Here is a 16079-nt window from a genome sequence, read left to right on the forward strand (position 1 = left end):
ATGTTTCCTCTCTCCAGTCTATATAAACCCTTGTGTACATAGAAATCTCTGTATTTGGGCTTTGTTTGTATATAGGAACCGCCACTCTTTACCCATTGTTCAGATTGTAGAAAGTCAAAGCGCTGTCTTTCCGCTCTCACTAATTGAAGTCTAGGCTGCAGTGTGTTTTGGCTTTCTCTTCTGTGTTGCACGGTGCCGAAATCAGTCCCACAAAGCTTCATCTCAGTGTTCCACAATAAAGCAGAGCCCGGAGGCAGCGTTCTAAACCTCACACACTGCATGTTATAGATATCATTACACAAAGGCTTTGATGGAGGGGCTGCATGTGGGAGGTATTTGAGAGAATGTGGCACATGTTTTTGTTTGCGTTTTCTTTTCCCAGTTTGTTCAGTGGGGTTAGGCCACCTCCACCTCCTCCGATTTCAACCCAACTGCCTTCAGAGGTAGACGGTGACTGCAGCTGATTATTGCAATTCTTTAAGTGCCTGCAAAGCCATAGGTGTACTGCACAGATTCGATATACAGGTTATTATATAAGGTAAATATGAACTAGAAAGGTTTGGTGTGGTTGTTTTTGTATTAAAAACAAAAAAACCCACCCTGGGTGATCGATTTTACTTTACTGGAATTGAACAAACTTTGTTGCAGATTCCTGCAGTTTTTCTTTTCTGAAGAAATAGATGTTTGTTTCATGTCTTTTTCAGACTGCTGAATAATGTGTACATTATAACCACCTGGTGCACTTTCAGAGGTCTAATAAGGAAAGTTGCAGTGTCTTCATCCATTTTAGAAGTAGTTAACACCTTTCACACAATAGCGTTGTGCTAACCACACGGCATCCTGCACTTAGCGCTTAGCGCTTGCTATCTCACTGCATCGCACATATTGTAACGTGGCTTTGTGCGTTGCCTTTCATGTGAATAACTCCCCAACGCACCTTCCGGTGGCTCTGCATTGCACCCCAGCACCTTATGGTATGGTGAAAAAAAAATGCATGCACTATTTTCCATAATGCATGGTATTGCAATATCCAACATTGTGCTGTGCATGGCTGCCAGGACGTGCGTTTGGGTGCCATTTCAAATTGGGGATACACCGATATCAATACTAGTATCGTTGCCGATTCTGCCTAGCCCGATACTTCCGTTATCAGAAAGCCAGGCAGTGCGACATTACACGCTGCCCGGCTTCCTTATTGGCCAGGAAGCCAGCTCCATGCTCTCTCGTCACTTGCTGCCCGGCTTCCTGATGGTCGGAAGCTGGCCAATCAGGAAGCCAGGCAGCAAGTGACGAGAGCATGGAGCCCGACTTTCTAATTGGCGGGGGAGCCGGGTTCCTGCTCCCCTAAAAAAGCCCGCCTGCCTTAGGTTGTGAAGCAGGCCAATCAGGAAGCCAGGCAGCAAGTGACGAGAGCATGGAGCCCGACTTTCTAATTGGCGGGGAAGCCGGCTTCATGCTCCCTTGTCACCTCATGATGAGTGAACATGGATGCGGCTTCCCAGCCAATGGGGAAGCTGGGTGCCACGTCATTACACAGCATCTGGCTTCCTGATTGGCCAGAAAGCCGGCTTCATGCTTTCTCGTGTGGGCGGCTTCCCTCCTAATCGGGAAGCCGGGTGGCTTGTCTTTACATGCCGCCTGGCTTCTTGACTGAGACTTTACGTACTCAGTATTCAGTATCGACAAGTACCAGGGGAAAAAAATATTGGTACTCGTACTGGATATGGGAAATACCGGTATTGGTGCATCCCTAATTCAAATGAAGCACAACGAACGGTAGTGGACGCTAGGTGAGATTTGTGTGGGCTTAAACACACATCATGCATTTTGTACAATGCTAGGGTGTAAAAGGGCCCCGATGGAGCATCTCGCCAAAAATGAAAGTCCTATTTCAGGGCATGCCTCAAAGTCGTCTTGTATCTTAAAGCAGGCGTCTAAGAGGAGCCAATCGCACAAGCAGGAAATTACATTTCTGGGGGCGCTCTGTGGAATGCCTCCAGGTTGCCATATTGTGTTGTGAAATTTTGGACAGTTTTAGAATCATAGATTCAGATTTGAAAAGTTAATTTTTTATAGCATTACATTTCATATGGAAGTTCCCACAAAAGGCGGAGAGTCTATAGATTCTGAACTATAGCACCTTTTAACATGCGTTGTTACAGTACTAGCCATCACTGCCAGGTCTCTAGGAAGTGTTCTCTAAATCAGACCATACTGCTTCATATAATTGTGTTGCAGTTTTACATTTAGCTGTGATATGGATTTGGGTTAGCTGAAGGGATGGGAGTGGTATTTTGGGAGTAGAGGGATTGCAGGGTCTGTGTGAAGGCTTTCATCAAGTAATTACAGATGGGTAGGATATGCTTCTGATTTTTTCCAATAGAAGATATAAATACAATGAATATCTTGCAACAGGCTACATAAAAATGTCTTTTTTTATTTACATTGGTAAAGTGAATCATAGGGCTGTAAATGCATCTTTATAAAATCCAGTTCTATATTTAGTGATAAGCAGCGAGTGTTCCATCTGGTGGAATGCTAATTGTAGGATGAAGATTGAAAGTTGTGGTTTTTATTCCCATCCCACAATACAGAGAAGATAAATGATGAATGAAAGGGTGAATAGTGTGTGTGATTTTTTTTTTTTGTATTTTTTTTTTTATTTATTTTTTTTTGTCCAGGAAACCTCAGTCCCATCCGTTCTGCTTTACAGGAAACTTTTTTCTCTTCACAGCAATGCAAAACCCATTCTTGGGCAACAGCCCTAAAAAGGTCTGTGACCAGCAACAGATGGTACGCAGGAGGACATGGCAGACATGGGTCTATAAATACAGCTAGGGATACTCTATTATATGTAAGGCACAATTGCTACTTCTGACCTTTTTTTTTGTGACACGTGCCGACTGAAGTTTCGCTGATGAGTGATGCTTAAAGTGACACTTAACTCAGGAGTTAAATCCTAATACATTCAAGTACCTGAACTATAAGCAAAAATGTCTTATTTGTGTGTCAGCTGTAGATTCTCAAATCATCTCTGAATTGTTGCAGACACTATCCTTCCTTCTGGAGGGTGGCTATTTTTTGTTCCCCATTGTGCCTGTCTGTGTTGTAAAGTAGCCACCTCTCCAAGCTCACTCCCATTAAACTAACAGGGTTATTCACAAAAGGGTGAAGAGTTTGAAAAAGACAGGAGAAGTGAACAATCTAGGACAACATAGCTGATCTGGAAAAATTCTCCAATTCACCACTTTGTTTCAGCTATCTCTTCACCCTTTTGTGAATAACCCTGTAAGTGTGAGATTGTAGTCCATCCAGGGAGCGAGATTGGAGCGGTGAGACTTAGAATTTGATGTGTTTGGATGTGAAGTTACATAAAGTTCTGTTCATTCCAAATCTAATTGCATTATGCAGCCAAAGCCTTAGGATGTTTCCCCTTATTTTATTTGCTCATGTTGCACTAAAACATGAAAGGGAAAATCTGGTTGGTGTAGGGAAATAACCATTCCCATTTTACTGAGGCCCATGATCTGTATGAGCCTCCCTTCATTTTGCAGTACTGTATAGGGATTTACATAATGGAGGACACCAGCAGCTGTGCGATGAACATGATTCATTTTAATGTCCTTAGAATTTGTTTGCAATTGAAAGGTTCTACTTTATATTTAGGGAATTGGATTGCTGCCTTTTTTTATTTTAATGGACTGCTGTTATCTACCTTTGCCAGAAATCTATTTTGATTTATCTGTTCTTCCAGTATTTGTGAAATAGCTGCATTTTTTTTCATTTTACTCCCCCCATAGCTTGGCCTGAGCAAAGCTTTCCAAAGAGTTTCGGCCTTTTCATTCATGGGTTTTCTTTTTGACGTCACATTTTTGTTAATTTGTGACGCCAAGAGTAACCTGTCCATTCATTTTTAGTTTTCAGTGGTCTGGTTCCTGGTTGCATGTTGCTTGCAAACGCAACACTTGGTGCCTCTCCCTTTTTTTTTTTTCTTACTTTTAAAGTGAACTTGTCACTTTAAAAGTCCCAGCCACAGAATATAGAATGCTGTAAGGCCCCTTTTCATGCGGACATTCCCATTAGGTCCGTAAGCAGATCTGATCTTAAGCCCAATGTTAGTCTATAGGCAGCCGGATCTATATGAACGTGCATCCGTTTACATCAGATTACCCCCAACTTCTGCCATGTCAAGAAAAATGAATGTTTCATCTGATCATGGTGGATCGGGGGGAATTGATGCAAATTGGCACATATCCATTTACATCCGATTCCCCCATAAATCAACATAGGTCCGGTAATTTCCGTTTTTCCCGTAACACATGGAGAAAAAAATTGGCTGGACACAAATGTCACAAAGGTGATATCTGTGCTTGTCAGTGTTTCTTGTCTAAACGATTGTATAGTGTTGCAGAATATGTTGGGGGTATATAAATCATTGGAACAATCAGTTGGGGATCCATGCACATATCTCCTGCATTTTGAATGCAGCTGCCAAACTGAACGGACTGCATCTGGTGAGAACTAGTCCTCAAGGTGAGGGCCACTGGGTGAACTGTGCGGCTGCCGGCTTCACCTGTGCAAGTAAACGAGGAAATGTTTTCCTTCCTCCTATGCAGAAACCTCATTTGGTAGTGTCACAGTATGCATTATCCGTGAATTGAATTGCAGGATCTCGAATGATTGCAGCTACTTCAATGAACCGGGAATACACTTGCATTTGCACTGGGCAAGGTTTGTCTTCCTCTCTATAAAAATATCCTAAACAGAGATTCTCTAATAAAACTGGAGTGATTCTAAAATGCTAATAAGCAAAATGTTAGAGGAATTTTAGACAAAAATAATCAATGGATCTTGGTTTTGTCAGACATCAGCGATTCTCAGCCCCAGTCCTCAAGTACCCCACTGATGGGGCTAATAATACAGCTGTCCTCATTATTGAGCTGGTGATACAGATTTAAAGATGTATCAAAACCCAAAAGCAAAATCTTTAATATATTGCAGCCTATCAATTGTTGGCTGTAGTGGCTGGATTATTTTTTATTTTATTTTTCCTAACCTGCTGATCTGGCCAACAAGTCTGTTTCAACTTCCTTAAGGCCTCATTCACACTACCGCGCATATACGCACGTGCGTATTGTACCATATGCAACATATGCAAATGGCTCCATACACATAGCCGCGTATGGAGCCGTAAAAATGCGCAAAAGCAATGGAACTGAGATGCGTGCACACATACAAACCATACAATTTCACTGAAAATAAATGGGACATGTGTATGACCTTTGACCTCTGAAGTTAATCCTGTCATTTTATTCATCATCCATTAAAGGATTAAATATATGGTACTGCTTTTTCTGCACCATTAACCTGTCAGGCAGAAATGATTGAACCGGTTTTATACCTGCACTAAACAAACTTCCATGAGCAAGAGGTGTGTGACGGAACATTTATTAACTAAAAATCAGGAGATAAATATCAGGCATGTGATGCCACAAACATTCACCAATGTAAAACATATTTTCAGGAGTTCTCTTAATCTGTGAAGTCCAACTGCAGGTAAAACGTATTTGTCAATGACCCGTAATCGGGTTTTCTCCTGCACCCATCCTAACAATGTCCAGTGTGCTCATAATTGGTAACACAGCAGTTTAAATATCTACCTGTCTAGAAGAAATTCCCGCTCTTGGATCGCTCCAATGGTGGTCACATGGCCAAACTCCAAGGCGTTGGTCTTGTGATCTCAGGCAGAGGGAAAGGTCTGTGATCCAGTAGAGCCACAAACTGGCCCTCTCTGTCCAAATGTTGTCTCTAAGCCTGAAATATCAGTTTGTCTTAAATTCTATTGGTAATTTCATTTCATTGGGTATCCATTTTTTAATATCCTGAAGAACTGTTCCTTTTCTATACAATGTTGACTGGATTTATTTTCTAACGAGCACAAACTGCTGTGGGGCATGCACATAGAGAAAAAAATTAAAAATTGCATCCAGATTGTAGCCAGACGTGTGGCTGCAGCTTTCCTGTTTGCATGGACGAACGTTTCCTTCTGCCTTTTCATCTCTGTAAACGTCCACATTTTTCTGTAGTGTACCTGCCCTTTCTGTAAATATCATCCTATGTGTGCTTAGAGGCATTTCTGCATTCTTTAGCTTGTCGCTGTCACTCCTTAAAATTTACAGTTGGTGCCCAACTTTTGAGGTTTTCTTTACTTGTCAATATATTCTCCCTGATGAAGGGCTGATGTAACACAAAACAGTATTGATTGTGCAACGCTGCTGACTGGAATTTTGACTACAGTAGAAAGTACAGTGGTACCTCGGTTTACGAACTTAATGCTTCCACGATTCTGGTCGTGAACCAAATCAAACTGTGATCAGACCGCAATCTCGACTAGAGGAAGCCACAACCAGTGTCGAGCAGTGAAGATGGCTGCGATTTTGTGTTAGTCACCCGATGCGGAGTTCACGAACAGAAGCAAATTTTTGCCGAACTCTATGTTCGCGAACAAAAGCGTTCCTGAACCGAGGTACCACTGTACAACCTTGGACTTGTGCAATATTTCAAGCCTGACATAGCTGGGCCACTAGCCTTTTCAGATGTTTAGCAATTTCAGCCTATATAGTGCCTTACCTGACGAAGGACATTAAGTCCGAAGTGGTTGTATTGGCATGCGGTTTATGGAGTTATAAGAATGAAGGAAGCATGAGGTGCTGCAGACAAAACAAGCCTATAGAACTATGCAGCATGTAACGTAAGACCATATGATCTGCATAAATTTAAAGCTTCTGGATAAGAATGACAGCCAACATTTTTGGTAGGAGAGGTCTGCAGTGGAAGTCTCTATTTCATCCAGTACTGGAACTTTATTAGCAGCTAGAATATGAAATGAATTTCCTGAAGAAACACCGTGATTTGCTCGGCCTCAAATAGTGAGAGCACTAAAGTCATTCTTTCCTATACCTTGCTATCACTAACACGTCCTTCAAAGTGACAGCTGGGATCTGGCAGCTGTGGGGAAATGACAGTTACCATCTTACTATATGCTTCTTCTCTTTGATTTATCAGTGAGAGTGCTGTCAGACAATCTGTTCAGGTTAATAGTCGGGTCGGTGAGTGTGCATGTTCTATACAGTAGGAATAAGACCATAGCAGGAGATGTGATCCTCGGGAAACATTAGCGAGTGTCCTGGCAGTGATTTGGTGAACTTGCATGTTTCTGCTGCCACGCACACGTCCAGATTTCTGTACAACGTTTTCATTTTGTCTGCAGTGGTCTAAGCTTAAGTGGTTAACTTTCTATATTTAAACTTGTGGGTATAAGCTTGTGGTTGGTGTAGGGCAAAATAAGCATGCTGTTCTGTCTCCAAAAAAGAGAAATGCAAGGCACTCTTCTAATTATGTCTATCGAAATACTCTCTCATTAAAGGGATCTTCAGAACAGCTTATATAACATTGTGCCAAAATCAAGTGACTAGGTGACATCTCATTTACTCCTTTGCCACATCATCTGTTTTTTCTTTCTAATATTTCTTGGCAGCAAGCATAAAGCAGCAGCAGAGAACTCTTCTCTATTGCGGAGAATGGCCGTTTCTTGTGGAATCCGACATCCAGTCTTGTTCCTCAGCACGTTGGCTGAGCCTGGCGTGTTGTCAGCCCCTGGAATGTTTGTCACAAGGTTCAAGTTGTGGTCTTACTGGTGGGAGTTTTATTGCCTTGGACTATGATAGACCCAATATATTGGCTACATGTTTACATCTTTCCATGCTCCATTGTTTTTTTTATTATTTAAACCAAGTAGAGAACAACCAGAATTTTGTGGTCAAGTTCTCCAAAGACCAAATACACTGTTCCTATCTCATAGTTATACTTTATTTTTTTCTGAAGAGGATGTTTTTATAGTCTAAAGAAAAGTGTTAGTTGCATTTTGCATAGAGTGGGAACGGTTAAAACCCATGGGAGGTTTGTTTTTCTCTGGTACAACCCATGTGTACTGAATCATGTTCATGTGGTAGCTGTTTGGGTTATGTTGCGGCTTTGCATGCGTGTTTTAAAAAAAAAAATGAAATGAAATAAATTTGGCAGGCTAAGGAACATGAGAGGGGCAACTAGCATTTCTACATAATGTGGTGCAGCAAAGGCAGCCTCCATGTCTGAATATCATGGTGGTCCAGAGGATTAGGACTTGTGCTTCATATCTGTGTCTCAAAGTATTAGAATCCAGCAGATGAGCTCCATTTTTTAGTGGAGGTCTACAACAGCAGTCTCCATATTCCTCTTCTGACACTTTAAATTAACGATGAGTTATTAAATTCTTAAATGTAAGTGTCAGAACTTGGCATAAGCTATCTGGAGTGGACCGTTCAAGACATAAAGAATAGCCACGTATAATGACATTAAAAACGCAATACTAGAGCTTGGTAATGGTTTGTAGTGCAAGTGCTGCTGTTGGCTTTCTCTGTAACCGAGCAGGTGCCCAGTTTTTAACTGTATATACTTCTACTTCCACTGTTTCTGCTTTGTATAGGAGAGACCAAGCTATTTACTAAACGTGCTTCTGGTACGCTGCATTGGCACATTCAAGATGAGTTGGCACTTGTGTCTGGAAGTGCCGTTATGCAACTATAGAACCGTGTATGCCGACACACACACACACACACACACACACACACACCAACCTTACATAAGTAACAATTAGTGTGGTAATTATATAGTGTGCACATTCATTTATATTGTGACAGGTTTGTCTTTCGTAAATGAATGGTTCCTAACTGTTGGCTTGGTGTCTTGAATTCACGAACATAAACTGATTTTAAATCTGTGTTCCAATTGGTCATAACTACTAAAAGTAGTCGTCTTTCCTCCAGATATGGTAGATTAATTTTTTCCTCATGTTCTGGTCATGGCGTAGTGGTGATGTGGATTGCACGTAGCCACCTACACTGCAAGTTCTGGTCATTAGGTGTTCAATATCTGAGGAGTTGATGATCATATGTGAGGTGTCTGCTTAGATCTATGTGTAATACATGGCAGGTAATACAAAATTTTGGTTGCTTTAGATTTCTCCTTTTGTAAAATGGCGCTTTAATATAAGTGATGTCTTTATGACCCCTTTACTAAGATCTGCGCCATTTTACTAAGAGGAGACATAGACCATGCACATCAGAAGACTTTGGCAGTGATTTATCTTCTGTCTAATGTCACCTACAGATTGGGCTTATAAAGAATGATCACTGTATCTGAATGTCCATTTCCAGGCAAAGATGAGTGTAAACTGGTCCTCTTTAATAAGGCAACACATATTGCTTGCACTTATGCATTGATATCCCAGTGAACATGAGTCCTTGTTCATGAAATATGCTATGCTAGAATCTGACTCTGCAGTACAATCTCTGACTGTGATGAAATCCTCTGGGATTCTCCACAGGCAGGATGCCAAATTTTCTATAAACTGGGTCTTATATTAGAGCCTAGTTTGACCAATACATTGAGCGCTCACCGGCAGGAGTTTGTCTTCATTAAAACTCAAGAACACAACACACACTCTTTCAGTTGCTCTGCTGGAAAGGAGCCAGTGGAGTCTACAACAGCTGTACCACAAACATTTAGCCCTTAATGGATGGGGGAACTTTTTAGAGCGTTTTAAGACGTTCACAGCTCTTGGAAGCTGAAGAAGGTTTCGTGTCCTTTTTAGATCTACCCTTTAGAGTTTTAAAGGCAAGAAACAAGTCTATAAAATGATTTAACGGACTACCGTTCTGAGCATTTTAAACAATGCTTCCCTATAAGAATTTTTATTCTATATTTTATAGCAAAACACTAAGGATGAACTGTAATAAAGCCTTTTATAATTGGTCGTCTTTTTGTTGAATGGCTAGGTTTAATTTGCAAAAACTCAGCATTGTAGTAAGTGGGAAGACTTGGGTATGATAGTATTTGGTGCAGTTTAGTATGTATTGGCTTATGTTTCTGTGACAGTTGGTTCCCACTTGGCCACCTAATGTTCTGGCTTTAAGCTAAAAGGTATTTAGTTTCGGGTCTTGGTAAATCCAAATTAGTTAAGCTTGCAGGATGTTGGATGGAATTCCAGCGGTAGAGTTTATTGCTTAGCTCCAGGAGAGATGGAGGCAGCCAGGGTCTACCCAGTATATACTTTTTTTTTTTTTGTACTTTGCCATCAACAGTATATCATTTAACATTCTGCAAGTGTGAGATAGGAGTTGCTGTGCAGCATGATGAAAAATGTAATCTAGTCCCTCGACTAATTTTGTATGATTCATCCTCCAGTGCGCCTATCTGATTACGCAGCACTATCACTTTAAAAGCAAAAAAAATTCAAAAAATCATTTCATCTTTTAGTATTTGAGCACAAGTCTGAATTTTTTCCCCCCTTTCCTTGCTCCCCCCCTTTGTCAGCTGTCCCTTTAAGCATTCTCTGATGGATTCCATACATTCTTGCTGAAGTGTATAATATTTTAGACATTTGTGGTCTAGATTACTTTTAGATTTTTTTAAAAACCTAAGTTATTAGGGGTCTGCCATATAGTTTCATATATTGTTGGGACTTATGTCTGACATGTGCATGACATGGCTTTCCATGTTTGTGTTAAGCCGCACATTAAACAGTCTTAATACTGTAATCAATAGCAAAGTAGTTGTTGGCATGTGAATGATTCACACTTAAACATTGCTGCTTTCTTTTCCGGTATAAAGGAAAAACTGTAAACATATTGTAAGTACATATAAGCACTCTGGTTAAAATATGTCTGGAACTGAACTTTTGTCCTTCTTTTTTTTTTTTTTCTTTTTTTTTTTCTTCAAGGTGCAGCAGCTGTTTTATGAAAATTATGAGCAAAATAAGAAGGGGTATATTCGAGACCTCCACAACAGCAAGATCCACAAAGCAATCACTCTACACCCCAATAAGAACCCACCTTACCAGTATCGACTGCACAGTTACATGCTGAGCCGCAAAATAGCAGAACTCCGCTATCGCACAATCCAGCTTCACCGGGAAATCGTTTTGATGAGCAAATACAGCAACACTGAAGTCCACAAACATGATCTGCAGCTTGGGATAGCACCATCTTTCATGAGGTACCAGCCACGCCAGCGGGAGGAGATTTTGGAATGGGAGTTTCTCACGGGCAAGTATTTGTTTTCAGCAGCTGATGGACAACCCCCAAGACGAGGAATGGATGCTTCACAAAAAGAAGCGCTAGATGATATAGTGATGCAGGTCATGGAAATGATAAATGCAAATGCCAAAACTAGAGGCCGTGTTATTGACTTTAAAGAGATCCAATATGGTTACCGCAGACTAAACCCTCTATATGGAGCGGAATATGTTCTAGATTTGCTCCTGCTATACAAAAAGCACAAGGGCAAAAAAATGACTGTACCTGTGAGGAGACATGCCTACCTCCAACAAACGTTCAGTAAGATTCAGTTCATGGAACATGAAGAGATTGATCCTAAAGAGCTGGCGAATAGAATAAACAAAGATTCTGGCTCCTTGTCTTTCCTTTCCAATTCCCTTAAGATGTTTGTCCCATTTCAACTCTCCTCTTCAAAGACTGAACACAAGGAGCTCAAGGAAAAGAGGGTCAACATTCTGGTTCCATTATTTGGGCGCTTTGAAATGTTCAGTAGGTTCATGGCCAACTTTGAAAAGACTTGCCTCCTTACCAACCAAAATGTGAAGCTTGTCATTTTGCTGTTCAATTCAGACAACAACCCGGACAAGGAGAAACAAGTCGACCTCATGAGAGATTATCGCGTTAAGTATCCAAAGTCAGAAATGCAAGTATTGCCTGTTACTGGGGAGTTCTCCAGAGCACTGGCCCTGGAAGTTGGGTCTTCTCAGTTTAGCAATGATTCTTTGCTATTCTTTTGCGATGTGGATTTGGTGTTCACCACTGAGTTTCTTCAACGCTGTAGGGCCAACACTGTCTTAGGACAACAAATATACTTTCCAATTATATTCAGCCAATATGATCCCAAGATTGTCTATGCTGGGAAGGTTCCCAGTGACAATCATTATGCTTTTACACAAAAAACAGGACTCTGGAGGAACTATGGCTTTGGAATTACTTGTGTTCATAAAGGAGACCTCCTTCATGCTGGAGGATTTGATGTTTCTATACAGGGATGGGGACTGGAGGATGTGGACCTTTTTAATAAAGTAGTACAAACAGGAATAAAGACTTTTAGAAGTCAGGAGGTTGGTGTGGTCCATGTACACCATCCGGTGTTTTGTGACCCTTATCTTGATCCTAAGCAATACAAAATGTGTTTGGGATCCAAAGCATCAACGTATGGTTCCACCCAGAGACTGGCAGAACTATGGCTTGAAAAAAATGACCCAGCCTTTGGCAAAACCACTCACAACAATGATTCTGTGAGGACAGCCTGATAAGCCAGCACAGCTGGCCCACAATGAACTTTTTCATAGCCATCTAATTTATTTTTGTTTTCCAATCGCCCTCTTCTTTTTTTTTTTTTCTTTTTTTTTTTTAATAGCTAAGAAAACAATAGGTTTAGTTTTTGTTTTTTTTTGTTTGCTTTTTCTTTTCTTATGAAGCGCTCTGCTCCCAAATGAGCTTCTTGGACAAAAACAAATGTGATCAGTATTTGCCTTTCAACCATTGCAATACAACTTGAAGCTTTTTTTATGTACAAATCCCTGTTTGTCACATTCCATTATGTCCTTTGTTCTGTCCTGTCCTTATGAGGTGTGGTCATTGGAACCTGGGATATCCGCTGTTTGTTTGCCCCCTAATTCTAATCCATCATGTTTGTGTTTATGAGCCAATAAGGTTAGTTCCAAACCATTCATATATATGACCGTATAGAAGAAGTCTTGATGTTTTAAAACAAGGCATTCCTGGTTTTAAAGCTAGTATTTGAGGTTGAATTGTGTTGTTGCCGTCATGGTATGGCCCTCGGTCCTTTTCGTTATGTCATGTTAATATTTTACCCATGAGGTTTTTTTTCCTAAGTAGATTGTCAGATGTATGTAACATATTGTCCCTTGGGTTCATCTTCTTGAATATGCCTCTCTAAATTGGGGAAAAGGCTCTTCTGAATGTACCATTTCTTTTGTAAATCTTTTAATTCTACCAATTGCTGCTCACTTAGTATTTATTCAAAAGCCATAGGGCTTTATTTAATGACGCAGGAGGAAGTGCTATGCTGTGCGGTAACTAGAAACAAGCATCCATATTGGCTTCCATCTATTTAATGTAGCCAAACTAATGGAAGATGTCCAGTGGTTCCCCCTGGTTATTGCACACTGCTCTTTGTATTTATTAAATGAAGTCCGTAGTGTTTTTATACACAAACATTACACACTCTATTTTTCGAGGTAACACTTGAGTTACGTTGGTGTGCCAGTGTTAATGCCACTTTCGAGGATGGCCTTGGTACACTGCAGGATCTGAATGTTTACCAGCTCACACGAATGGTCTGTGCAGAATCCTCTTGCCATTACACCCCATAATGTGTCCTTATTGTTGATACTGGAATCCCGCCACTACAGCAGCTTTTTGACCTGTACATTTTAATGACCAAATACTTGCACATTCCCAGTGAATCGTATCTCTGTGTTGGTTTTACAAATCATTTTTACAATGTGCCTTACCTCTTTTTATATAGATGCACTCCATGTCTCCCTCTCTGCTCATTTCTGTACTGTGCTATCCGTTCCTCTAATGAACAATTGATAAGGTATTGGTTACCAACGCGGGGAATGTATCCTGTGAAGCGTGTGACTTGTAACTTCATCAAAGTGTTATATCTTTAAGGTTTGTTTTTTTTTTTCTAGCTTTCTATTGGATTTCTTTCGGTGCCTTAAAATATTCCTGTCTCCCTGCAACAGGGGGACAGTTCAGTGGATATAGGCACTGAAGTCTGTACCAAATACATCTTACAAGCTCGGGGTCTTCAGGTCTCAACCCTCTCCTGTACTGTCTGCTTTTCTTCTTTCTGGTGGCACAATAGTGCTCAATGATCAATGTTTTTTAAATTATGTTTTTATTTTACCGTTCAGTCCCTTTCCCATGTCACGGTTTTTTGATTATGCAAAATGTTTAATAAAATGTTCAATGAAAAAGTCATTTGATTCATGAGCTTTATTTCTTATTGGAGCATTTCATTACACATAATTAGTTACTCATTCATTTTATTTAGTAAAATGGTTCTTCAAATTTGTGTAAAAGGTAAGTGCAAGTTATTCACCTGAAAAATTAAAATTAGCACGGGCACATGCAAATCTGACTAATTGTGATAAAGAAGAGGGCCACATAATCTAGAGGTTTAGGTTTTTATTTTAATATATGCATTAGTGTATGGTATTCTCCCCATTATATATCTGGATTTAAAGTGTATTTCTAGGCAAAACTTTAAAGTTTTGGGGGAAAGGTTACACCCTCTGTCACAATTCTGTCTGTGTCCCTATGGGGTGGGACAGGGGTGGGGGGGATTCTCCCCTCTAATTGTACTGGTGACCATAGTCGCTGAGAAAGTGAGGGGAAATCCAAAATTTTAGCTATCTCCCTAGAACAAGAGGTAAGGGTATTTTTCCATTGTGTGAATATGCATTGACTATGATTTATGTGATGTAACATTTCCTATAGGAACATTTGTCTAAGAGGAATTCCCCTTACTTTGGAAGATTTCTTCTCGCTTGTTGCACCTCCTGAGACGTAAAGTGAAGGGAAACATCCCCAGTAGTACACAGACCGCAATAAAGTAACCTTGCAGAGGGTTTTAACGCTTCCCTACTCTATCCAAAAACTAAAGTGTTTGTTTATACAAAAAAAGCTGTCCTTGTGTCTAGGGCTGCAACAACTAATCGACATAATCGATTATAATCGATTATATGAAGTCCCATCACTGGAGCCATTTTTTTAAATTGTATTTTTTAGCCGATTAATCGAACGTAATAATCGGCTAACCGATTTTGAAAATAATCGTTAGCTGCAGCTCTACTTGTGTCTTGCTTCTCTATGCTGTAGAGATTTGCTGCAGCCAGGGCCAAGTCCACCCTGAACACTTGACTTACATGGTGAAGTTATCAGAATTCGGGCTTTTAGCAGTTAAAGGAGAACTATGAGGTGAGTGCTTTTCACTCACCTCATAGTTCTAGCCGACCTGTGACAATGAGACTGTCACAGGTCGGTTCACTCGAAGTGAGCCAACACATACCGGCGTTCGCTCACCTCTCGATCCTTTCACTGCCCTCTGCCGTGACGGGGGAGGGGCTGGATTCCCCCTGCTCCGATCCGCCAGCGCTGACTGGCGGAACGGTCGGGGGAGGGGGCGGGTACAGCTGGCTCTGCCTCTAGATAGCCAGAGCCAGCTGTCACTCCGCAGCTGGGCGGATCCCAGCATAATTGTCAGGATCCACTGCAACGTCTCAGTATACCGCGAGCAGCAGCTCGCTGTATACTGAGCCTAGGGTGACGGGAGGACGCTAGTTTGTGTCCTCCCGTTACTCTAAGGAGAACGATGGGGAAAGCCTTAACCCCATAGTTCTCCTTTTAACACTTAAGGCCTTGTTCACACCAAGCGCGTTCCAGGAGCAGAGCAGTTACAGACCGGATCAAAACTGCGTCCAATGTATTCCAATTGTATTTTGAGATCTAGTTCACACCGCAGGTTCAGTTCCAGAGCATGTAAAAAAACTGCAGCAAGCCCTATTTTACCTGCTCTGGAACCCATGCAAACACACTAAAAAAGCATGCAAACGCCCTGAAACCAACTAAAAGCCCATTCTAAACTTTAAAAAAACGGCCCAGAACGCGGCACAACCCACTGCACTGCGTGTGCAGAAACTCATGCAGATCTGGTCTGCATTTGGTGTGAACGAGCCCTAAAAGACTTCTGGTCATTGCACCAGAACGAGTTATTGCAACATACAGAAAGCGTCCATCCTATACAGTTTATGCAGGAGCCAGCATATAGTTCTATATCTTTAGTCAATGTCTCCCTGCTCACTTCTGACGAACGGAGAAAAGAACAGCTATAGAGAGGGCAGGTCTCATGAGATGGACAAGTACAAATCTAGGGCAATATATGTA

At 41.1% G+C, this 16079-nt stretch overlaps 1 protein-coding gene across 1 annotated transcript in view; it reads left to right on the forward strand.

Moving 5' to 3' along the window:
* CHSY1 (chondroitin sulfate synthase 1) overlaps positions 1-12489 on the forward strand; it is a gene marked incomplete at its 5' end in the record, with an annotated part of 62826 nt that extends 50337 nt beyond the window's left edge. The window contains one exon of the mRNA XM_018566759.1: positions 10820-12489. Within this exon, the coding sequence (XP_018422261.1) occupies positions 10820-12412 (1593 nt within the window). The remainder of the gene's footprint in view (positions 1-10819) is intronic.
* Between the last annotated feature and the right edge of the window lie 3590 nt (positions 12490-16079).

The sequence above is a fragment of the Nanorana parkeri genome, unplaced genomic scaffold, assembly GCF_000935625.1.
Source record: "Nanorana parkeri isolate BGI_ZX_2015 unplaced genomic scaffold, ASM93562v1 scaffold973, whole genome shotgun sequence".
In the NCBI taxonomy this organism is placed as follows: domain Eukaryota; kingdom Metazoa; phylum Chordata; class Amphibia; order Anura; family Dicroglossidae; genus Nanorana; species Nanorana parkeri.